Source organism: Eriocheir sinensis, chromosome 4, assembly GCF_024679095.1.
Source record: "Eriocheir sinensis breed Jianghai 21 chromosome 4, ASM2467909v1, whole genome shotgun sequence".
In the NCBI taxonomy this organism is placed as follows: Eukaryota; Metazoa; Arthropoda; class Malacostraca; order Decapoda; family Varunidae; genus Eriocheir; species Eriocheir sinensis.
In genome coordinates, this window is record NC_066512.1 from 26,130,769 (window position 1) to 26,156,022 (window position 25,254).

Genomic DNA, 25,254 nt, shown 5'->3' on the forward strand with positions numbered 1-25,254 from the left:
CTCTTCTTTCCTTCTCTTCCCTTCCTCTCCTTCCTTTCCCTTCCCTTGCTATCCTCTCCCCTCCTCTCCTCTCCCCTCCTCTCTCTCCTCTCCCCTTTGCTCTCATTTCCCTTCCCCTCCCTTCTCCTCCCTCTCCATTTCCCTCTCCTCCCTTCCCCTTCACTCCCCCCCTCCCTCCCCTCCCCAACCAACCAGGCATCATATTAGCCTATAACACAAATTTCCTGTTCATGTAAATTTCACGATGCGTTAATTATTTCAAGGGAGGCAGGTGTTTTCTCTCTCTCTCTCTCTCTCTCTCTCTCTCTCTCTCTCTCTCTCTCTCTCTCTCTCTCTCTCTCTCTCTCTCTCTCTCTCTCTCTCTCTCTCTCTCTCTCTCTCGATATTAAAATACGATGATATGAAGGTTATTATGGAAGAAAATACACCACTACCACCATCACCACCACTACCACCATTACCATCACCACCACCACCACTACCACCACCACCACTACCACCATCAACATCGATATCACCACCACCACCACCACCACCACCAGCTCGCTATATCATCTAATGGTTTACAATTGCCGTCCATTACGCTGACTTCCCGTTCACCTGGACAAGCTCATTAGGGACAGGTGTACTTAACCGCGGACAGTTCACGTGCCATTTTTTGTTTGTGTGTTTGATAGTGTTTGTGTGGGGGTCGGCTTGGTGGTGCTTTTGCCATTGTGACACGCGTACAAAGGGACAGAGAGATAAAAAAATAATAATGCGGAGTGATGGAGATAGACGGTAAAACACACACACACACACACACACACACACACACAGATATAACCAGACCCTTACATAGACAAACACACAATTGCAAACACACTCGATTTTATTTTTGCTGATTAGGAATGTCTTATACACAAAGCTAAACATATACATACCCATCCACCCATATTCATACTTACATTCATACATACGTCCACATATATCAATATACGCATACATCAACATTCAGCCACTTGATAAATACATACATATATACCTACATACATACATACATACATACATACATGCGTGCAGGTAGAGGTAGGTGTGATTCTTTTTTTTTGTGTGTGTGTGTGTATTTTTTGTTTATTTTTTTGCCTCTTCTCCTCCTCCTCCTCCTACTCTTCCTCCTCCTCCTCCTCCTCCTCATCATCATCATCATCATCGTCGTCCTCAATATCGTATCGTTTTTAGCATTTCCGTTTTCTTCGTTTTAATAATTACATTCCTTTTGTTCTCGTATCCTTTTTACCCACTTTTATTTGTACACTTTTTCGTCAGGTCAAGCGCATCACCTTTAATCTGTGTGTGTGTGTGTGTGTGTGTGTGTGTGTGTGTGTGTGTGTGTGTGTGTGTGTGTGTGTGTGTGTTTCCTGTTCCACATTTTCAACAACTGTTTTGCGCGCCTTTGATGTTTCATTCATTGCATGTTGCGACATTTATGTGTGTGTGTGTGTGTGTGTGTGTGTGTGTGTGTGTGTGTGTGTGTGTGTGTGTGTGTGTGTGTGTGTGTGTGTCTATTTTTTTTTTCAAACAATAATTTTTTTGATCTAATTATTATTCATCCTCGCTCGTTATTTTTTTCTTTCTCTTCTCACGTTCTATCGTTGTCAATATTAGTGTCGCATTTTTCACGTCTATCTATTTTACTATTCATTTTAGTATTTACGCCTTTTCATATATTTATTTCCCTTTCGATCATCTGACATGTTTTCCTTTTCATTCCCTCCGTATATAATGTCATTGTTTTGCTGTGCGAGTCACGCCCTTTTCAAATTTTTACTTTTTAATTCTTCAGTATTTTTTTTACATTCTTTTTTATTTTTCTTCGTCAAACATGTTTCCATATTATTCCCGTTTTCGTCTTCCATTATTATATTGCTATCAAGTTCAAATTTCTCCTTTTTTATTTTATCTTCTCTACCTTATTTGCTTTTTTATCCACTTTTCTGACATTATTTTCTTTTATCCATCCATTCATATTCCTTCGCCATCATACTAACTCGCATTTTAGTCTCCTTTCTACTTACTATCGTTTGATCTTTCACATTTTTACCAACCAATTTCCTGCCTTTTTCTATATATCTCAGTTGGTTTGTCAGTCAATTTCCTGCCTCGGCCACTCATCACTTTCCTTTTCGTCCTGATCTCACGGCTCCACTGATCACTGTTTTCCTGTCTCGTTCCACCTGCCTCTCCCACTGTTAGTCACCTGTCCGTTTGATTACCGGCCATTCCCACCTGTTACACCTGCTTGGTCCTGCCTTGCCTCCTCTCGCACATGGAGGTCGATTTTTAGGTCATTTTTTCAGGTTATTTTTCGCTCCTTGCGTTAGGTATCTTTTGCACGTCGAGGTTGTTAATGAGCTGTTTACCTGTCCTGCAGTTCCCTACACCTGATGATTGATTGAGTGATATGTTTACGTGTCGGCTCATATAGTTTGCTTAACCTTACAGTATAACACCATAATTTTTTCAGCGTATTTATCTTCATCCTAAACTTTGGCTCCTAGTCCACTTAAGAACAAAGGCCTTTCCCAATGTTCACCACCCGTCTTTTTTATCTGAATGTTAGTGTACTCCTTCCAAATGCTCTAACCTCATCCAATAGGCTTTTCCCAACGTTCTCCATCTCCATCTCTCTCTGTCTGGTGTTACTGTACTCCTTCCTGCTCCGGCAATTACTCTTAACTTCATCCAAAAGCCTTTACTTAACGTCCTTAACTTCTTTCTCTTTCTGTTATTCGTGTACCCCTTTCAGCTCCGGCAAATTCTCAATCTTCATCCAAAAAACCTTTCCTAACGCTCTCCATCTCTCTTTCTGACGTTAGTATAATCCATCCTTCTCTGGCAAATGCTCTAACTTCATCCAAAAGATCTTTCCTAACGTTCTCCATCTCTCTTTCTGATGTTAGTGTAATCCATCCTTCTCTGGCAAATGCTCTAACTTCATCCAAAAGACCTTTCCTAACGTTCTCCATCTCTCTTTCTGATGTTAGTATAATCCATCCTTCTCTGGCAAATGCTCTAACTTCATCCAAAAGATCTTTCCTAACGTTCTCCATCTCTCTTTCTGATGTTAGTGTAATCCATCCTTCTCTGGCAAATGCTCTAACTTCATCCACCTCATCAACAAATCTAAAACGGCAAATTCCGAGACAACACACACACACACACACACACACACACACACACACACACACACACACACACACACACACACACACACACACATAACTCTCGAAATCACGCTCGGCTTCAATAATTCGGCGTTACACATGCTAATGAGTCTCTGTTACCTGCCGCTTCACACCTGCTGGAATTAGTCACCGAGCGCTCCTTTTAATTAATTTAGTGCCTGGTCGTGTTTACCTGAGTGAGTTTCCTGCAGTTTCACACCTGTTTATAAGTTGGCTGCTCAGGTGGGTCGTTTAGGCGAGTCGGGATTTACCTGCCTCCTGGTGCACCTGTTAGTGAGTTAGTAATATACCGCAAAGCACACCTGTACGCGATCAAATTACCTGTCCCACTCCTGTCTCTCTATCAGTCGCCAGGACATGTGTTATTATTATTTTTAGTTTATGTCTATGTCTGTCAATGCTTGTTAGTGAATTATGTGTTAACGAGCTAATTACCTGTTAAACACACACACACACACACACAGGGGATAGTGAGTAGGGTTAGTTAGTAAGTCACCCATCACACAACTATTAGTGAGATATCTTGCCACACAGCACACGTGAAGGTAGGTGAGGTGAGTTATTGGGTTGATTAGTTACCTGTCACTCCCCACACCTGTTAGTAAGGTATGCGTAGACGTGAAGGCAAGTAGGGTTAGTTAGTTAGTACATCCGTTACCTGTGCCTCCCCCCACGAGGGCCCTGTGCAGGTGGCGGGACGTGCGGAAAGCGTGGGGTACACACCTGATCCTCACTGACCTGGTGGTCGGCCAGGTGGCGGTACTTGCAGGGCAGGAAGGCTGTGGCGCCGAGCTGGACCGTCACGTTGGTCACCGAGTTGTTGGACAGGTTGGCCTCGGGGAGCAGGTGGCGGAACTTTGACATGGGGTCCTCCGTGGTGCCGTCCAGTGCTGGGGGTGGGGAGACGAGGGGAGTTAGTATGATGACGCTGGGGGGAAGGGGTGGGGAGACGAGGGGATTTAAAATGATGACGCTGGGTGGAAGGGGTCGGGGGAGTAAGAGTTAATATGATGACGCTGAAGGAAAGGGGTGGGGAGACGAGGGGATTTAAAATGATGACGCTGGGGGGAAGGGGTGGGGAGACGAGGGGATTTAAAATGATGACCCTGGGTGGAAGAGGTCGGGGGAGTGAGAGTTAAAATGATGACGCTGGGGGGAAGGGGTCGGGGGAGTAAGAGTTAAAATGATGACGCTGGGGGGAAGGGTTGGGGAGACGAAGGGATTTAAAATGATGACGCTGGGGGGAAGGGGTGGGGAGTCGAAGGGATTTAAAATGATGACCCTGGGTGGAAAGGTGTCGGGGGAGTGAGAGTTAGAATGATATGGGGAGATGGGAGGTTAGAAAGGTTAAAGCTACTGGGCTGCTGGATCGTGTCGAGAGGGAAAGTTAGTTAGAGGGAGGTATACTAACTACTGACAAAGAGGAAATAGGAAGAGGAGGAGGAGGAAAAAGAAGAGCAGTAGTTTGTAAGGCTGTGGGAAATGTGGAGTGTGGGGGGTTAGCTTGTTATAGGAAGATGATAAGTTAGAGAGGATAAAGCTACTGGGAGGGGTCGTAGGGATAGGGAGAGTTAGAGGTGGGATGTGTAGAGTTAAAGAGATGGATAGGAAGAACGGGAGAGAACGAGAATAAGACGCTATGGGAAGGGGAGAGATAGAAAGACTGATGCTACTGAAAAGGGACGTGACAGGGGAGGAGTTGGAATAATGCTGCCTGGGAGAAATGGGAGAGTGGGAGAGTTACACTGATGCTGCTGGGGAGAATGGGGAGAGAGGGAGAATTAGATGTAAGAAGTGGAGATTTAGGGAGACTGATGCTGATGGAGAACGGGAAGAAGGAGACTTATGTTGTATGGAGAGCTAAGAAGATTGAGCCCGCTGAGAGAGAGAGAGAGAGAGAGAGAGAGAATTGGATATTGTATTAAGTGGATAGTCAGAAATATTGAAGCTGATGAAGATGAAAAGCGGGAAAAAAAAACGATATTCACCTTTGAGAGTCATCCTTACGAGAGACACAGACAGACACTGAGGAAACTTATAAACGGCAATGCTAAAAGGAGGAAATGAGGAATGAGAAGAAGTGAAAGGAGAGAATGAAAAGAGAGTGGCCCTAGAAGATGATACAGAGGAAGAAAGAGATTAAAGAAACGAGAGAAGGGAAATGAAAAGACCAGAAAGAAAAGAGAACATCGTGTTTGTGAGAATGTACAGAGAATACTTTTTGCCTTGTACTGGAAAAAAGAAGAAGACGTGTGAGCTGCGTCGATGAGGGAAGAAAGGAAGAGGAGGAGGAGGAGGAGGAGGAGGGAGGAGAAGTAGCTAGTGTGGATATGAAAAGGAGGGATAACTTCTACCACAACTGCTGAAGAAAAGGAAGAATGGAGGAGGGAGAGAAGGAGGAGGAGGAGGAGGAGGACTAGTTTGTAAGGGTATGGAAAGGGAGATAACTTTTTCCGATGCTCTGAAGAAAAGAAAAAAATAGGGGACGCTGCGGGAAAGGGACAGGTCAGGAAAAGGGACAAAGAGGAAGAAAAGGAAAAGGAAGTGTGGGAGAGAGGAAGGAAACAAGGTGACAAAAAGAGGAAGAATGGTGGGAGAGAGAGAGAGAGAGAGGTACAAAAGATGGGTAACTATTTTGTTTTTATTGGTTTAGGAAAAGAAAATACGTGTGTGGGTGGGAGAGTAAGAGTGTCGGGAAAGATAAACAACAACAACAACAGCAAAGAGTATATACATCGCTAACTTTCTTTCTTGGCATCAAAACTTAATAATCATCCACTCTAAGAAAACAAAAGAGAGGGGATAAGACACACACACACACACACACACACACACACACACACACACACACACACACACACACACATATCCCCCCTCCCCAACACAACCCCTTTCTCCCCACGCCCACTACCCCCTCCCCCAACCCTCCCTACCCCCCCAATCCTCCCACAAATACAAAGAGAAGCAGCAGCGGCTCAGAACACATTAAATAGTTTTATGAAGTGTTTCGCCGACAAAAGGAAAGGAATGGAAACGATGGATCAGCCCGCGGCGTTGGGATGAAGAGAAGAGAATGGAAGAGGAGAGAGGAGGAGGGAAAGGAAGAGAAGAGGAGAAAAAAGAGGAGGAGGGAGGGGAAGAGGAGATAAGAGAAGGGAAGAGAAGCGAGGAAAGAAGAAATATGATCAGAGAACACAAAGAAAGAAAATTAAAGAGAAGTGAAGAGAAGGGAAGAGGAGAAAAGACAGGAAAGAAGAGAAAATATAACAGAAAAAAAGAAGAGATGAGAAGAAAAGAAAGGATATGAGAAGAAAAAAAGAGGAAAGAAAAGAGGAAATAAAGAATCATGTGAGTGGAGGAGGAAGGTAGGATGGGAGTGAGTGAGGGAGGGAGGGAGGGAGGGAGGGACCAAGGGAGGGGGAGAGAGGAAGATGTCGCGAGGTACGAGATAAAGGAAGGAAAGGTAAAGACGTGAATGAGGAAGACAACTTTGCTTAAGGTTTGTCTTGTTTCGGCTTCAAAGATAAATGTGGAGGAGGAGGAGGAGGAGGAGGTGGTGGTGGTGACGGTATGGAGAAGTAGGAAGAAGTGGATCAGGCGGAGGAGAGAAAAGTATGCCTTGTAAAAGATTGAAAAGAATATAACGTGGAAGATGAAAAAGAAAAATATATAGAAATGTATATCGAGGACGGAAAAAAAATAGATTGGAAAGCGGAAACTAAACTAAAATATGGAACGCGAATACAAATAAGGAAATACGAATGACGGAAAATATGGAAGAAAGGGAAAAAGAAAGTAGTGGGGAAGGAAGAAAAAGGACAACAAGAAATAATTATGAGTCTTCTCTTAAGAAAATAATAACAATAAAGGGAAAAATATCGATAATAATTTGACACCGGAAAAAAAAATTAAGAACAGAGAAAAAAAAAGAACGAAAAAAGTAGTGAAATAGATGCAGTTAACTTTTTTTTTTTTTTCAATGCAGTTCAGATTTCATTACCAACTTTCCCTGCTTCATTTTTTTTCCCCTTTTCAAACTTAAGTTCATTCATTCATTCATTCTCTCTCTCTCTCTCTCTCTCTCTCTCTCTCTCTCTCTCTCTCTCTCTCTCTCTCTCTCTCTCTCTCTCTCTCTCTCTCTCCTCCTTTTCCTCCTCCTCCTCCTCCCCCCATCTCCTCCCCCTCCTCCTCCTCCCCCTCCTCCCCCCCACCCCACCCCCACCAAACTTTCGTTCTTTTTCGTCTTCGCATTCTGTTTTGTGATGGAAATGTTCAGCTTTGACATGGTAAAGAGAGGAGGTCTGGCAGTGGCAGGCGAAAGCGAGGCAAAAAGTGAAGAAAAGAAGAACATCAAGAAGAGAGAGAGAGAGAGAGAAACTGCGAAAATAAGAAAAGAGAGAATAAGAGAGAGTGAGGGAGGGAACATGCACGGAAGAGAGAGAATGCGAAAAAAAATAGAGAATTGAAAGGTATGGGAAGAAAGGAAAAAGTCAAGATGGAGAGGGAGGAAGAGGGGGAGAAGAAATGCAGGTAAGAGAGATATTGCGAGAAAATTGAGAAATGAAATTGGAAAGGGAGGAAAAAATAAACAAAGCAACAACATGAAAAAAAATAAAAGAAAGAGGGAGAGAGAGATGGGGAGAAAGATATATAGAAAGAGGGGGAGGAGAAAGTGCAGAGAAAAGAGAGATTGCTAATAAAAAGTGGAGAAATGAAAGGTATGGAAAAGGAAGGAGAAAAATAAGAAAGGAAGAACATGAAAAAAAAGGAAGAGGGAGAGAGAGATGGGGATAAAGATATATAGAAAGAGGGGGAGGAGAAAGTGCAGAGAAAAGAGAGATTGCTAAGAAAAAGTGGAGAAATGAAAGGTATGGAAAAGGAAGGAGAAAAATAAGAAAGGAAGAACATGAAAAAAAAGGAAGAGGGAGAGAGAGAAGGGGAGAAAGATATATAGAAAGAGGGGGAGGAGAAAGTGCAGAGAAAAGAGAGATTGCTAATTAAAAGTGGAGAAATGAAAGGTATGGAAAAGGAAGGAGAAAATTAAGAAAGTAAAAACGTAAAATGAAAGAGAGAGAGAGAGAGAGAAATGGAGAAACGAAAAATGTAAAATGCTCAAAGAAAAGAAAATGCAGTGTCATGAAAGAAGAATGGTTGGGTGAAGTGAGAAATGAAGAAGCAAAGACGACCAAAAAGAGAAGCAGAATAAATGATGATAAGGATAAGAAGAAGAAAAAAGTGTGAAGGAAATATAGGATTCAAAATAGAAACTTGAAAAAAACACAGAAAATAACAAAAATTTCTGCCCTAAATATAATAAAGAAAATAGCAAAAAGAGATAGAATAATAAATGATAATAGGAAAAACGTATGAAAGGAAAAATATATGAGGGAATTAGGAAGAAAATATATATAAAGAAAAAGAGAATAGAGAAAGAGATAATAAATGATGAAATGGAAAAAAAATAACGGGAAGAAGGATGTTAGGAAGGGAAACTTAGGTGAAAAAAATAACAAAGGAGGAGCAAAACAACAACAAAAAAACTAGAAATCAGTCCCCCCAAAAAAATATGAAGAATAAAAATTGAAGCAAAACAATGAAAAAAAAACTAGAAATCAAATCCCCCCAAAAAATATAAAGAAAAACATTAGAAACAAAACAATAAAACAAACCTTGAAATCAAACCCCCAAAAATATAAAGAAAACAATAGAAGCAAAACAATAAAAAAAGACGAAATCAACCCCCCCCAAAAAAAAATATAAAGAAAAAACACTTGAAGCAAAACAATAAAAAATAACCAAAAATAAAACGTCTAAAATATGAAAAGAAGAAATCAGTCGACTCACAAAGAGGATCCGAACCCATTACGCCCGATCGCACAGGTGTTTTGGGCCAATCCACTCTGAAGCAGGTGAAGGAAGGATGCAGGAGGAGGATCAAAGGATGCGAATCTCTCCCTTTTCCGGGCCACGGTGACTCCTTGCATGGAAATGAGATCCTACCCCTCCTCCTCCTCCTCCTCCTCCTCGTATTAGCATTTAAAAGTAGTATTTGTAAGTCATTTAAACGGTAAAAAAAAAAAAAAATTGTTCCATATTTTTCTCTCTCTCTCTCTCTCTCTCTCTCTCTCTCTCTCTCTCTCTCTCTCTCTCTCTCTCTCTCTCTCTCTCTCTCTCTCTCTCTCTCTCTCTCTCTCTCTCTCATCCCTTTGTCTGAGAGAGAGAGAGAGAGAGAGAGAGAGAGAGAGAGAGAGAGGCTGTAAATGACCATCTATCAAGGAGTAGGACGTGAATTTTCGGCTTAAGTAATAAATTTGGGAAAGCTATTACTGTTAATCACGAGTTTTTGTTTTTATTTCCTTTTTTTTATTCTTATTTTTCCTCCTCCGTTTGGTCTCTCCTACTCCTTTCTCCTTTCTTGCTTACTTTCTTTCTTGCCTTCCTTCCTTCTTTGCTTCGCTTCCGCCATTCCTCACCTATTTTCCTCTTCCTACTCCCTTTCTTTTATTTTCCCTTTTCCATCCTATTCAATTATTGTTCTTTCCTTCATTTTTTTCTTATTTTCGTTTTCTCTCGATCGGCTGTTATTATATTTCCGTTTTCTTTCTGCCTTTCCTCTTTCTCCTTTTCCTCCTCCTCCTCCTCTTTCTCCTCCTCCCCCTCTTTCTCTTACACGTTTCCCTCTCCTCCATTTCCTCTTCACCCTGTTCTCCTACAGCTCCTCCTCCTCCTCTACTTTCTCCTCTTTCGTTTCCTCTTTATCTCCATATACTTCTGATTCTGCTCCTCTTCCTCATCCTTTCTCTCCTCCCCCTCTTCTACTGTAACATTCTCCCCTCCTCTTACCTCTCCTTCTCCTCTCTCTCCTCCTCCTCCTCCTCCTCCTCCTCCTCCTCCTCTTCTACTGTAACATCTTCCCCGCCTCTTAACTCTCCTTCTCCGCCCACTTCTCATTTCATCCTCTTCCTCCTCTTCCTCCTCCTCCTCCTCTTCCTCCTCCTTCTCCTCTTCCTCCTTCCTCCTCAGCCATAACTTAACACCGACTTGCCGCAGAATTCCACGCTAATTGCTTCCCCCTCCCCCCCTCTCCCCCCTCCTCTTTCTCCCTCTCCCCCTCTTCCTCCCCCCTTCCTCTTCCTCCCCCACCCGCTGCTTCATTAATTAAGGCTCAACTTCCAACGCTAAAACTCGGGAATTCCACCCCTACCATTCCCCCCCCAACCCTTCCTTCCTCCATCTCTACCCTCCCCCTTCCCCCTTCCCCCCCTTTCGTTCATAATGGATAGTGTCTCCACCAGGTAACAGGTAAAGTCACTCACCTGGTTACTCCTGTGTCTGTCTTTCTGTCTGTCTGTTTCGTCGTCTGTTTTTTGTTCGTCTTTTTTTTGTTTTGTTTTAGTTTATGTTGGAGGAGGAAGACATGAGGAAAAAAGGAAAGAAAAAAGATATGAAGTTGGAGTGTGTGTTTGTGTGTGTGTAAGAGAGAGAGAGAGAGAGAGAGAGAGATTATCACGACTCGCTCAACGACTCCTTTACTACCACTAATAATAATAATAATAATAATAATAATAATAATAATAATAATACCACTACTGCTACGTATATTTTTTTCTTCTCTTGTTTTCTTATATTCCTCAAGTTAATTTTCTTCTTTATTTCCCATTTTCCCTTCTATATTGCTTTTACTCTCTCTCTCTCTCTCTCTCTCTCTCTCTCTCTCTCTCTCTCTCTCTCTCTCTCTCTCTCTCTCTCTCTCTCTCTCTCTCTCTCTCTCTCTCTCTCTCTCTCTCTCTCTCTCTCTCTCTCTCTCTCTCTCTCTCTCTCTCCTATTGCATCTGTGTTCTTTACTTTCCTCTTATTTTAGTGCGCTACAATTTATTTACCTCACTGTATTTTCTTCATGTATTCTTCTTCTTCATTCTGTATTTATTAACGTCACACCTGCGATACTTTTTTTTTCTTCCTCATCTTTACCTGTCTACCTATCTACCTCTCTACCTTTGATTCATTTATATCCTGCATTCATTAAGTCTCGTTCTCCTACACTATACCCATTAACAGTTCAGTATTTCACGTTGCAGCCTCATTATAGCCCGCACAATTAGGTACAGGTATATATATGTACCTAATTATGCAAACGCTTATTAATTTATTTCTATGGACGTAAATACATTCATACATACATACATATATACATACAGACATTCATCAGGCTTGTAAACAAAGTATTTTTTTTATCTATATCTCTATCTGTCTATCTATCTATTTGTCTTGTTCTTTTCACTTTCCTTTTCTTTTTTGTTTTCGTCCTCTTTCTTCACGTCTCATCTATTCCCCTTACTTTCTTCTCCTCATGTTTCTTACCTCTACTCTCATTTTCTTCCCTCATATTCTTTCCCTCCTTAAATCACCTTCCTTACCCTCTGCTTTTCTCTTCATCTTTCTCCTTTTCTATTTTCATCTGTCTTGTCTTCTTCTTATGTCTTTCGTTCATCCCTCTCCACCCTCTTCCCTTTTCTAACTTCCCTCTTCTCTTTCTCTGATTCTATTCCTTCCCCTCAATTTTCTCTCTATCCCTTTTTTTTTTGTACTTACCCTTCCTCCCATTCATCTATTTCTCTCAATATTTCCCCTCTCCCTCCGTTCCCTTCCCTTCCCATCTTTTCTCTTCCCTTCACTTCCCTTCACTTCCCTTTCCTTCCCTTCCCTTCCCTTCCCCTTCGCTTCCCTTCCCTTCCCTTCCCTTCCTTTACAATATTCGCCTTTAAAACACGTGAATTCGGGCACTGATTAACATTCTAGACAGGTGTGTGTGTATGTGTGTGTGTGTGTGTATGTGTGTGTGTGTGTGACAATTATTGGAAAGGTGAAATGCAGTTTTTTTAAATGAAAGTCCATAGAGGAAACTTTATTAAAATATATATATAAAAAAACAATAAGAGAAACAGGAAAATATCACACAAGAAAATAAAAAAAAAGATAGAAAAGCAAAAATAAACCGAATGGATGTAACGAAAAGTAAGGCAGATAAAAATTATGATAGAAAAGAAAAAAGAAGAATAAAAAAAAACTTGGAATACTAAACATAAATAAAACTGCGAAACAAAAAAAAAGTTAAACACGAGAAAATAATAAAAAAGAAAAAGAACGAAGAAAAAAAACATAGCATCAAAAGAAAGAAAGAAAAGAAGAAACAAAGATGAATAAACAATCAAAGGAAAAAAAACGGAAAAGGAACAATAAAAAAAAAAGTCATGCCAAAAAATCGAATTTAAAAAAGAAAACGAAAACATAAAAGATGCAAAATCAGAGAGAGAAGCAAAAAGAAAAAAAACATATATACGATCGTGACAAAACAAATAACAAAGGTTTCAATGTCAAAACGTCAGATAAATAAAAAGCATAAAACGTGAGAAGCAGAAACAAATAAACTTAAATAATCGAGAGAGAGAGAGTGAGAGAGAGAGAAAAAAAAAGTCGTGAGAGAAAGAAAAAAATAGAATAATCTTGAGAGACATAAAAAAAATAAAGGTTCTAATGCCAACAAGTCGGATCCAGTCCCGCGGCACCTCGCTATAATCCCCTTAAGGAGGAGTTTGAGTCGCGGAAGGATGAGAGGGATTAGGTAGGACACATTTGCATGACTCTTTCCGTCTCTCTCTCTCTCTCTCTCTCTCTCTCTCTCTCTCTCTCTCTCTCTCTCTCTCTCTCTCTCTCTCTCTCTCTCTCTCTCTCTCTCTCTCTCTCTCTCTCTTGCATTCTTTCCACTCGCCTTCTTTTCCCCTCTTCGCTTTCTCTTTCCCTTTTTTCTTCCATCCCCTTCCTTCTCTTTTTCTGCCTCCCATCCCTTGCCTCCTTTTCTTTTTCCCCTCCTTTCCAATTTTCCTTCTTTCTTACCTTCTCCCCTTCCCTTCCTTTTTATTCCTGTTTTTTTTCCTTTCTTCCCTTCATTTTCTATATTCTTATTTTCTTCACTCCCTTCTATTCTTCTGGGTATGTTCTCTTTATCTTCTTTCTTTCCTTAATGTTTCTATATACTAATGCTATTTCATCCCTTCCTTTGTTTCTCTTCTTTTCTAAATCCAAATTATTATCACTTGAATCTGTATCTCTCTCAGTAACACCATCTGACTATGCAATCAAACACCCCTTAAGATTAATACACTTATACCATTCCCTTCCCCTTATATCTGATGTCCCGTATAGCTTATCTTGGCGTATAAGCCCCGCCCCTTCACCTGCCGCGTATCACTTGATTGGTGGACGCTAGGGAGCGGGGACACGTGATTGGTGGTCGCGAGAGGGGAGACGGAGGGAGGAGATACGCGAAGAGAGAGTTTCCAGACTGTATTGTAGATAATGAAAGGGAGAATACAAATTAAGCAGTGTGAGATGGATGGGAGAAAGGAAGAGGAGGAGGAGGAGGAGGAGAGGAGCGGAGCGTGATGCTGAGTCAATTCCAGTGTCTAAATTTAGGGTCCGAAGAGAGAGAGAGACAACAAAGCGACCTATCAGTGATAATTAAAATTGCAGGTAAGAATAGACTGCAGATAAACGTTCTCTCTCTCTCTCTCTCTCTCTCTCTCTCTCTCTCTCTCTCTCTCTCTCTCTCTCTCTCTCTCTCTCAATACCAGAAACACAGTAAACAAAGAGAGAGAAAAAAGAGGAGGGAGAGGATAAGGAGGTGGAGGAGGAGGAGGAGAGAAAAATATACCTCCCTTATTTTTTCCTCTCATCTCCATCCAAGGCGTTGCATCAGCGGGACTTAAAGGCGATTAGACGGCGTTGAGAGGGATCAGATTCCGCGTGATTAGTGCCGATCCCTTTCTCCTCCGCTTAAACTTTTTCCTTTTTCTCCTCCTCCTTCTCCTTCTTCTCCTTCTTCTTCTCCTTCTCCTCATCATTTTTCTCTTAATTCGTTTACTCTCCCGTTACATTCCTACAACTTCCTTTTCTCCTCCATCTCCTCTTCCTCTTTCTCATCCTCATCCTCTTCCTCTTCTTCCTCCTCTTATCCATTCGTTCTCCCGCTCCTTTCCTAAAACTTATTATCCGTACTCCATTTACATCTCCTCCTCCTCCTCCTCCTCCTCCGGTTCATCATTTTTTTCTTCTCCCCAAGTCACTCCTGGGAACTAATGGAGGTGATGATTGTGGGTACAGGGGAGAAGGAGGAGGGGGAGGAGGAGGAGGAGGAAAGGTTGAAGGTAGAGTATTGAGGATTCAGGCTTTACCTATTTGATCATGGAAAGAAGGAGGAGGAGGAGGAGGAGGAGGAGGAGGATTAAAAGAAAGAGGAGAACTAGAGGGTACACACGTAGGAGGTTTCTTATTTTTTTTTAGAAGGAAAATCTAACGAGAAAAATTAGGATGGAAAAGGAAGGAAAGAGGGAAGGAGGGAAGCAGAATGGCAGGGAGACAGATAATTAAGTAAAGAAAAGGAGGGCAGGGAGAAGGGAGGGAGGGAAGGAGGTAACGAAGTAGAGAGGAAAGGAGGGGAGGAGGGATGAAGGAAGGGAGGGAAGTACAGAGGAGGGAGAAGGGGAGGAATGTAAATGCCCGGAGGAAATTAAAGGGGAAAAAGTAAATTGGTGGAAGAAGGGGCGAGGGAATGAGGGAAGGCGATGAATGAAAAACAATGGACTCGTAAAAGAGGAAGGAGGAAAAGGAGGAGGAGGAGGAGAAGAATGAAAAAGACGAAGAAGATAGAAATAAAAAGAAAACCCTGAAGAAGAAAGAGAGAAAAGAAGAAGAAATTAAATATAAGATTAGGATTATAAAAGAGATCAAAGAGGAAAAAAGAAGTTAATGCAGGCGGAAGAGGGAGAGGCAGAGAAGGAAGATAAAGGCGCTTAATAAGGATAATGAGGATGAGGAAGAAGAGAAAAATAAAAACGAGGAAGGAGATTTAAAGGATGATGAAGAGGGAAGAAATTAACCCAAGAAAAACATGAATAGGATTAAAAAAACAATAATAACAGAAAAGGAGGAAGATAAAAGAAGAGGAAGAGGAAGAGAAAAGTAAAAAAAATTGGGACGAACTAAAAATTAAATAGACGGTTTATATATTTATTCCGTTACCTATTCGTTTATTTATCTACCTACATTACCTGCACACACCTGCCCCATACCTTTCTCATTAAGGGGACAGGTGGAGGGCGTGAAGTCGATATGCAGAGTGGCGGAGAGGTGGGAAAAAAGGAGAAAGCTAGAGGGAAGTGGAGGAGGAAAAACGAATGATGATGAAGGGGAAAGAAACGAAATATAAAAGAAAGACGGAGGGAGAAGAAGGAAGAAGGAAGGAATGAGGGAAGAGAGGTAGAAGAGAGGAGGATGGATGAATGAGGATGGGTGGGAGAGAGGCGATGAAGCAGAAGGAGAAAAAAGAAATACGAAGAGGATGAAAAAGAAGCGGAAAGAATGGGGAAAGTAGAAGGAAGGAGGAAGATAAAGGGGAAGAAGTACTATGAAGGAGAATAAGTGTCAGTTGTAGCAGGAGAAGTAGTAGTAGTAGTAGCAGCAGTAGTAGTAGTAGTTGTGGTAGTAGTAGTAGTAGTAGTAGTAGTAGTAGTAGTAGTAGCAGCAACCGTAAGTCGTTATTTGTCAAGGAAGAAAGTTAATATTAATCACAACCCGACAAGTCTTCCGTTCCTCCCTCCCTCTTTTCTGTTTTCCTCCTCCTCCTCCTCCTCCTCCTCTTCTTCCTCCTCCTCCTCCTCCTCGCTATTTATCACCTCCGCCTCTTCACACCTCTCCTATCTGAATTATAGAGTGCCTTGGTAATTGAAACGTGGGTGAGTGGCGCCGTAGACTTTATCCATTTATTTCTTGTTGCCTCACCTCTTTCCTTCCTTCTTTCCTGAACGTCTTCCTTCGTCCTACCTTCCTTCTTTCCTTTCTTCCTTCCTTCATTCATTCATTCACTTTCCATCTGTCCTTCCTTTCGTCATTCCTTCCTTCACAGCCCTTTCTTCTCTCATCTTCCTTCTTTCTTAACCAATTTTCTTTCCTTCACTTTTTTTTCTATTTGAGGCTACTTTTTTTATTATTTGCCTTTTTCCTTTTTTTCCTCTTCAGTTTCTCTAATTTCTTTCTCATGCAGATTTTTTTTTATATATTTCGTCTTTTCTTCATTCTCTTTCTTTATCCTTTCTTCATATTCCTATATTTATTTGTCTCCCTCCGTGTCTCTTTATTCTTCTGTCTCATATTGTATTCCCATCTCTCTCTCTCTCTCTCTCTCTCTCTCTCTCTCTCTCTCTCTCTCTCTCTCTCTCTCTCTCTCTCTCTCTCTCTCTCTCTCTCTCTCTCTCTCTCTCTCTCTCTCTCTCTCTCTCTCTCTCTCTCTCTCTCTCTCTCTTTCCTTTCGTCTTTAAGTCAATTTTCTTCCAATATGTCTTCCATCACTTCTCCTTCTCGTTCTTTTCCTCCTCCTCCTCCTCCTCCTCCTCATTCTTCACTCTGTTTTCTTCTTTATTTTTTTGCTCCTGTGTATTATTTATTTTCCTCCACCTTTTTCTCTCCTCTCTCTTGACACGTTTATCAATAGTTTCCTCTCTCACCTCTTCACTCCTCCTCCCTTCTCTCCTCCCTTCCTTACCTCTCCTTTTCCTACTTCTTTCGTCCCTTCATACTTTACTTTCACCTTCTCTTTCCTTTACTTCGTCTTTTTTTTATTTTACTTCTCCTCCTCCTCCTCCTCCTCCTCCTCCTCCTCCTCCTTTTCTTTCCTTATCTTCCTCCTCCTCATTCTTCCCTTTCTATTCCTTCTTACCTTCCTCCTCCCCGTCCTCCTCCTCCTCCTCTCTCTCTCTCTCTCTCTCTCTCTCTCTCTCTCTCTCTCTCTCTCTCTCTCTCTCTCTCTCTCTCTCTCTCTCTCTCTCTCTCTCTCTCTCTCTCTCTCTCTCTCTCTCGCTCCCTTCTTCCCCCCCTTCCTTCCTCCCTCCCTCCAATTTCCTCGTCCATCACTATTCTCTCCTAAACATTTCTCCGTACCTTCCCCTCCCTCCTCCTCTTCCTCCTCCTCCCTCCCTCCTTCCTCCTTCCTCAACTATCTTCCTTCCAACCGTCTTTCCATCCCTACCTCTTTCTATCCCTTCCTTTCCTTTTCCCTTCCTTCCTTAGTTCTCTTCTTTCTTCCCTCCATCTCTCCGTCCATCTTTCTCTCCCTACCTCTCTCCATCTCTCCCTTACCCCAGAATATTTTTTGCTCCATCTCTCCCTCCATCTTTCTCTCCCTGCTTCTCTCTATTTCTCCCCTCCTCTTTCCCTTCCTCCCTTAGGCCTCTTCTTCCTCCTTTCCATTTTTCCCTCCATCTTTCTCTCCGTACCTCCAACTCTGCCTTCCTCTTCCTCTCCCTCTCTTCCTCCCTCTCCCGTTTTCTCTCCCTCCCTCTTTCCTTACCTCCCTCACGATTTCCAATTCCTTCCTCATCTGAAACATTCCTCCGTACCTTTCTATTCCCTTTTTCCCTCCTTACCTCCTCATCCTTCCCTCCCTCCCGCCCTCCCTCGCTCCTTCCCTCCCTCCTTCCCTCCCTCCCTCCTTCCAATAATTCTCCCATTCATCTCCAAAACAATACTCTCCATACCTTCCCGATTTCTCCTCACCTCATCACTCCTTCCTCTCTCTCTCTCTCCCTCCCCCTTCTCTCTCCCTCACTCTCTGAACCTCTCTTCCTCTCCCTTCTTTCTCACCTCCCACGTGATTATCTTTACCTCAATTCCTTTCCTCATTCTCACCCTTCCGTTCTTTTCTCCCCCCCTCTCTCTCTCTCTCTCTCTCTCTCTCTCTCTCTCTCTCTCTCTCTCTCTCTCTCTCTCTCTCTCTCTCTCTCTCTCTCTCTCTCTCTCTCTCTCTCTCTCTCTCTCTCTCTCTCTCTCTCTCTCTCTCTCTCTCTCTCTCTTCCTCCCTTCCTTTCTCACCCAACTCCCCCATTTCTCTGTCACTCATCCTTACCTTCTTTATTTCTCTCTTCCTCCCTCCTTCTCTCTCCCTCCTCCTCTCCCTCCTTCACTCACCCTCTCTTTCTCAGCTTTTCTTCCTCTCTCTCTCTCTCACCTGCCTCTTGATTATAACGTTTCACCTGAGCAATGATTTACGAGTCGCAGAAATTATGTGTCTAGACTTGAATAACCACGAAGCATTCTCCCTTTATGCTGTGTTGACCCTTTTCCTCCCTCCCTCCTCCTCCTCCCTCTCCTCCTCCTCTTCCTTACCTGGCTCGGAGGTCGCCGTCGCTGAGTGTGGTAGTAGCGTGATCACCACCACCAGCACCGCCCACGCCGCCGTCGCCGCCGCTCCACTCCGTCCTCCCCCCATCGTGCTTGCCTGGAAATAATACAAAATAGAATGTTAGAGATTGTGAAAAAGGATATAGAGAAAGTGATAGATAGATAAATTGATAGATAGAAAGCAAGTACATTTATTTTTGGATATTAATCTTTCTTATAGACAATTTCTTCATATAGTTGAGAGAGAGAGAGAGAGAGAGAGAGAGAGAGACTGACGAAAAAAAAAGAATAAAGAATATTGGAATGAGGTGGCTGAGTTGTTGGCGTGCTGGCGCGGCGTCCAGGATTCAGGTTCGTGTCCCGCCACCCGTCATAAACAGACTGACAATTTTAAGTGACCGCCGTGTGGCCTAAGACTACCCGTGGGGACCATCTATCAACCCGGACTCTAGATTTTCTCTAAATGAGGATCAAAGATGGACTCCGGGCAGGCAGCATGAGCCAAGCAAAAGGGCGCCACTATAAACACTTGCCTGCGCCATAACGGGGTGGGGCCTACCATCGGGCCCCACCAATAGGCCTACCTGCGCCACAGACGAAGCGTATTTTATTTTTATTTGTAGTTTCTGATGATATATTTTTATTTATATACTCTTTTATACGTACATACATGAAGCATAAGTGTATAGAACTATAAAGGGGAAAGTAGAGGGAGGGAAGACGTATTCTGGGTACGAAGGAACGGGAAAACACACACGGAGAATTACGAGAAAGGAAAGGAAGGGTGGGCGGGTCAGGGTGCTGGATGAGAGCGCGTGCATGAACCGGTTCTTTTCCCTTTTCTTAGCTTTCATTCTTTTCTTTTCTTTTCCCGACGCTAGCTTCAGAAAAAAAGGAGCCCTGGGGAAATAATGTCGCGGGAGAGTGGCGCGAAACATGAATACAACAAGCAACCGACATATTAAAGAAGAACAGGAGAGAGAGAGAGAGAGAGAGAGAGAGAGAGAGAGAGAGGAAGTGCTTGGTGATAGCCGCGTCATTTTTTTTTTCTTCACTTTTTTATGCAATGGCAGATGAAAGGCGAGAGGAGCGATTTTCCTTTTTTTTTCTTAGGTCAAAGTGGAGCCCTGGGACGCGTTGTGGTGGAGGAGATAATGGAGGAGGAGGAGGTATTGATAGATGAGGTGTTTGAGGATGACTTTCTCTTTGTTCTTTTTTTTTGTCGTTCTTTGTGTGTGTGTGTGTGTGTGTGTGTGTGTGTGTGTGTGTGTGTGTGTTATTTATTTTCATGTTTTTATTTCCTTTTTTATATATCCTTTTCATCTTTTTTTTTCCTTTTTAATCATTTCTCGCAACGTGATATTTTACTCTTTGAATTTTCCTCCCTTTTCCCCCTTTTCCCCCTTTTTCCCTCTCCTCCTTTTCCCCCTTTTCCCCCTTTTTCCCTCTCCTCCTTTTCCCCCTTTTCCCCGCTTTTTCCCTCCTCCTTTTCCCCTCTCCCCCCTTTTCCCCCCTTTTTCCCCTTTTTCCCTTTCCCCCCCCGCCATCCTCTCCCAGGATTGCATTATTTACATCGTCTTACTAGTGTGTGATTTTCTATTTCTTTTACAACGATTATTATCACGTCAAAAGTCAATATTAGGTCTAGTAGAATAGTAATAAGAGCAGAATGATGACGATGATAATAATGATGACAATAATGATATGATGGTAATAGTAAGCTCATGTTTTTGCTTTCCTTTGTTTTCTCTTATTTTCTTTAAACCTTTTACATTTAAATTTCGTTGTTTATTCCTTCCGTTTTCTCCTACTCCCTCTTTCCCTTCTCTTCCAATTCTAACACTCCTCTCTCTCTCTCTCTCTCTCTCTCTCTCTCTCTCTCTCTCTCTCTCTCTCTCTCTCTCTCTCTCTCTCTCTCTCTCTCTCTCTCTCTCTCTCTCTCTCTCTCTCTCTCTCTCTCTCTCTCTCTCTCTCTCTCTCTCCTCCTTTCCTTTTAAGCCTTTTCCTTTCTTTGGTTCCCTACTCTTTCCTATTTCATCGAACCTCTTACTCATCTACCTCTCTCCCTCTCACTACCTGCCCCTCCATTTCCCTCCCTCCCAATCCTCCCTTTCACCTCCCTTTCCGGTTCTCATTCCAAGCATATGAAAGGCAAAACAAAGCAGTGAATCATAGACGCCGGAACACGGGACGCGGGAGCCTCTGCACCGAGCCTAACCAAATATTCCGTCGCTTATAGACAAATATGAAAGTGCACGCGGGCAAACGCTCAAGCGGGGCGGGCGGGAGCTGCGGAGGATTAAGGCACAGAAGAAAACAAATGACAGTCGGGTATTGGAAGATTGAAGCGGAAGAGGAAATGGATGAGGAAGAAGCGTATTGAGGCATAAAAGAGGAGGAGAAAGAGATGAAGAAGGAGGAGGTGGAAGGTAAAAAGGGGATTAGGGCACGGAATAAGAAGAGGAAGAGAACGAAGATGGGTTAGACCGTTAGAGGAAGGTTAAGAGAGGAACATGGCGAGGAACGAAAGGAGAAAGAGAATGAAGAGGTGTAGGAGAAACGTAATGATAAATAGGAGATGAAATAAAAGGAGGAAAAGGAGAAGATTTAAGAAGAAATATATCAGGAAGAGGAGGAGAAGCAGGAGGAGGATAATAATAAGAGGATTAATACAAGGAATAAGAGGAGGAAGAGAAGGAAGAGAAGGAGAAATATAAGGATGAAAGGAGAAAAGGGAGAAGAAAAGCGAACAATCAGAAAAAGAAATAGGAGAAAAAGGATTGTGTGCGAATAGGCAAGAACAGAAACAAACTAAAAACGAAGAATAAAAAAGAAATAGCATTAAGTTATGAACGACGTGGAGGGAAAGGTGGAGGGAAGAGGAAGAAGAAGAGGCGTTTAAAGAGGAAGCAGTGAAATATTAAGAAGAGAAATTTGATAGTAGATAAAAACGTGTGCGAATGAAAGAGAATGAAAGAAAATTGAGGAAAAAGAAAGAGAGAAAGGAGGAAAAAATGAATAACATGAGAATTACAAACGAAAAGAGAAACAGAAAGAAAACATAAGAAGGAAAGATGAAGGAGGGACAAAAAGAGGAGACAAAAAATCAAACTAAAGAATAGAAAACAGAGGAGAGTAATAAAGAGAAGGAAGAGGTCGAGAAATAAATAAAAAAGAAGAGGAAGAAAGACAGAGGAAGAGCAAAGGACTGGAAAATGCAAGTAAAGGAGACAAATGAAGGAAGATAAGGGTGAGAATGAAACTCGGTCAGGGGGGGGGGGAGAGAGAGAGAGATAGGCAGTGACAGAAGAAAGAAAGGAAAACAAAACGTGCAATAGAGCGATAAAGGATCAGGAAGTGTAAAGAAAACGAGAGCAAAAGGATTAGAACCGACTGTAGTAGAATTGAAACCTCTTTGTAGCGCTCTCTCTCTCTCTCTCTCTCTCTCTCTCTCTCTCTCTCTCTCTCTCTCTCTCTCTCTCTCTCTCTCTCTCTCTCTCTCTCTCTCTCTCTCGATAAAAGAGAAGTAATATTAAAAAGAGGAAGAGGAAGAGGAAGGGGGAAGATCAATATGGGTTTAGTGTTGTCCCCTCCTCCTCCTCCTCCTCCTCCTCCTCCTCCTCCTCCTCCTCCTCCTCCTCCTCCTCCTCTTCCTCCTTTTCCTTCTTCTTTATGAGGCAGGTGTAATTATTGAATGGTAAGGGAACTGGGAACACACACACACACACACACACACACACACACACACACACACACACACACACACACACACACACACACACACACACACACACACACACACACACACACACACACACACTACGTTACCATTGAAGATTTGCATACACAGGGAACCGGACATACATACATACATTTCTCTCTCTCTCTCTCTCTCTCTCTCTCTCTCTCTCTCTCTCTCTCTCTCTCTCTCTCTCTCTCTCTCTCTCTCTCTCTCTCTCTCTCTCTCTATCTATCTATCTATCTATCTATCTATCTATCTGACTCTCGCAATTGATGTTATAACTTAAAAACTTTCCCGTTCCTATAATTGAAAAGGGTCGACAAAGAGCGAATGTTATCGGTTTTGCTCAAAGGTCAAGTTCGCTTTCAACTCACCTATCCACCTGAACGCCTTACTTATGCATTCTTCCAACACTCTGAGCCCCTGAAAGCGTGTAGGTTATTGTATTGTTTTTTTGTATTCGTATCGTATCCACATCCATCTCTCTCTCTCTCTCCCTCTCTCTCTCTCTTCTTGGTTGTTTTGTGCCTTGGCCGACTCCCTTCCCTTCCCTTGCTTTCCCTTCCCTTCCCTTCCCTTCCCTTAATTTCCCTTCCCCTCCCTTTCCTTTTCTCTTCTTCCCTTCCCTTCCCTTAATTTTCCTTCCCCTCCCTTTCCTTTTCTTCCCTTCCCTTCCCATCCCTTCTCCTCCCTTCCCCTCTCAGTTTTGTTGTATTTCATTTTATTCTTGTGTTCAGTGTCAGAATAAATGAGAATTGTTTTATTTTTTTTATGTATAATTGTCTATCTCTTCCTCTTTACACTGTTTTTTGGAAGTTTAGCGATGTGAATGTTATTGTTTTTATTGTTTTGGATAATTATGTGTAAAGTTAAGGACTGGGTTTAGTTTTTTCCATATACAAGCATATAACTTACCATTATTTCCTTTATTTTTTTGTCTTATTTCCATTCCTTATTTTTTATTTTTATTTTAACTCATGCCAATTCTATTTGTTTTCTATTTATTCTTTTTTTTCTACTGGTAAGATTTTTATTTTCTTTAACAATAAGAGCCGATTATTATTTTTTTTTTTAATGTCCCTCTCACATCCCTACACTTCCCTTTCTTTATTTCTCTGTATTCACAAGTTTGTTCCCTTCTCCTTCCTTTTCCTCCCCTCTCGTTCACCTCTCCCCTCTTCTCTTCTATCTCATTTTTCTTTCATCCTAATCCTTCCCTCTTTCCCTCTTTCTCTCTCTGTTCACTGTTTTGTCTCCTTCCCTCTTCCTTCCCCCTTCTCCCTTCCCTTCTCTTATCAACAACCTCTTCCCTCTCTCTTTCTCTCCCACACTCTTCACACCATCTCTCTCTCTCTCTCTCTCTCTCTCTCTCTCTCTCTCTCTCTCTCTCTCTCTCTCTCTCTCTCTCTCTCTCTCTCTCTCTCTCTCTCTCTCTCTCTCTCTCTCTCTCTCTCTCTCTCCCTATTCACTATTTTGTACCCTTCCCCCGTCCCTTCCCATCCTCTCTCATCCACCTCTCCCCTTGTCTCCCCTACTCTCCCATCCTCACTCCTCCACTTCTCTATTTCTCTATCTCTTCACTGTTTTGTTCTCTTCCATCTCCCCTTCTTCCCTTCCCCTCTCTCTCGTCCACCTCTCCCCTTCTCTCCCCTCTGCTCTCCCATATTTTCCTCTCATCTTCCTCTTAACTCACCCTCTCCTCTCCCCTCCTCTCACCTCCTCTCACCTGAGCACTCGTGATTAAAGGATGCTGCTAAATGGACAGGTAAATATTGGACTTCCTGTTTTTTGTGTTTTTTTTTTTGTGTGAGTGTGAGGGCGTTTGGATTTGAGTGTTATTTTTAGTTTTTTTTCTTTTTCTTTTTTCGTGCGTGTGTCTTGCTTTATGTATAACTTTTGTGAGATTGTTTTTTTTTTTCTCTTTATTTGTTTCTTTGTTTTTTTGTTGTTTTATTGTCTTGTTTTTTTTTAATCTTTTTTCGTGTTTATTATTTTTCTCAGTACTTGTTAATTTTATCATATTTTTTTCTTTTTTTTCTTTTAATTCATTTATAAGTTCGTATTTCTGTGTTTGTATTTTTTGTTTGTTCGTTTGTGTGTGTGTGTGTGTGTGTGTGTGTGTGTGTGTGTGTGTGTGTGTGTGTGTGTGTGTGTGTGTGTGTGTGTGTGTGTCCTCAGTTTTTCTCCTCTCTGATATCCGTTTATTTATTTATTGGTTTATTTATTTATTGGTCATTTTGAATATTTATTGTTTATCTTGTTTGTTGTTTATATTATTGTTCTTCTCTGCACGTATATTTTTTATCTTCTCCTTTTCGTTATATTTTTTTTTCTGTCTTTCATTCCTTTATTTTATTCTCTCAATTAGATATAAAGTTAAAATGCGGAAAACCAATATAACAGCAATAAGAACAACAACGAACAAATGATAAATGAAATAATAATAATAATAATAATAATAATAATAATAATAATAATAATAATAATAATAATAATAATAAACCTTTTGACATAATTCACAAGCCACCTCAACCGCAATTTTCATTTTATCGTTAGCTCTCAATTTACTCGATGTTGACCCACTTTTCTCTCTCTCTCTCTCTCTCTCTCTCTCTCTCTCTCTCTCTCTCTCTCTCTCTCTCTCTCTCTCTCTCTCTCTCTCTCTCTCTCTCTCTCTCTCTCTCTCTCTCTCTCTCTCTCTCTTCCTTCATTTATCATCCTCCGTTCATTTTTCACTCCGTTCGTCCGCCTATCTTCACTATTCTTCATTATCCTCGTCATCCACTTCATCTTCCCTCCCATTCATCACTCACTCATTCTCTCTCTCTCTCTCTCTCTCTCTCTCTCTCTCTCTCTCTCTCTCTCTCTCTCTCTCTCTCTCTCTCTCTCTCTCTCTCTCTCTCTCTCTCTCTCTCTCGAAAAATAAACAAACTTGTCCCCGATCTTTTAATCTTCATATTTTCTTCTAATTTTTCTTATTATTATCTCTCCTTCTCGTCCTGAGGAAACAGGGAGGGAGGAAAGGAAGGGAAGGAAGGTGAGGGAAGGTGGGGG

At 42.0% G+C, this 25,254-nt stretch overlaps 1 protein-coding gene across 2 annotated transcripts in view; it reads right to left on the reverse strand.

Moving 5' to 3' along the window:
• The window catches only part of LOC126981145 (hemicentin-2-like), a 159,455-nt gene that overhangs the window by 40,616 nt on the left and 93,585 nt on the right, over positions 1-25,254 (reverse strand). Inside the window, exons 2-3 of one of the 2 annotated variants that reach the window (XM_050831870.1) lie at positions 18,444-18,555; positions 3,966-4,117 (exon numbers count right to left, since the gene is read on the reverse strand). In XM_050831870.1, the coding sequence (XP_050687827.1) occupies positions 3,966-4,117; positions 18,444-18,555 (264 nt within the window). Of the gene's footprint in view, positions 1-3,950; positions 4,118-18,443; positions 18,556-25,254 lie in introns of both variants that reach the window. The other variant, XM_050831861.1, reaches the window with a different exon arrangement.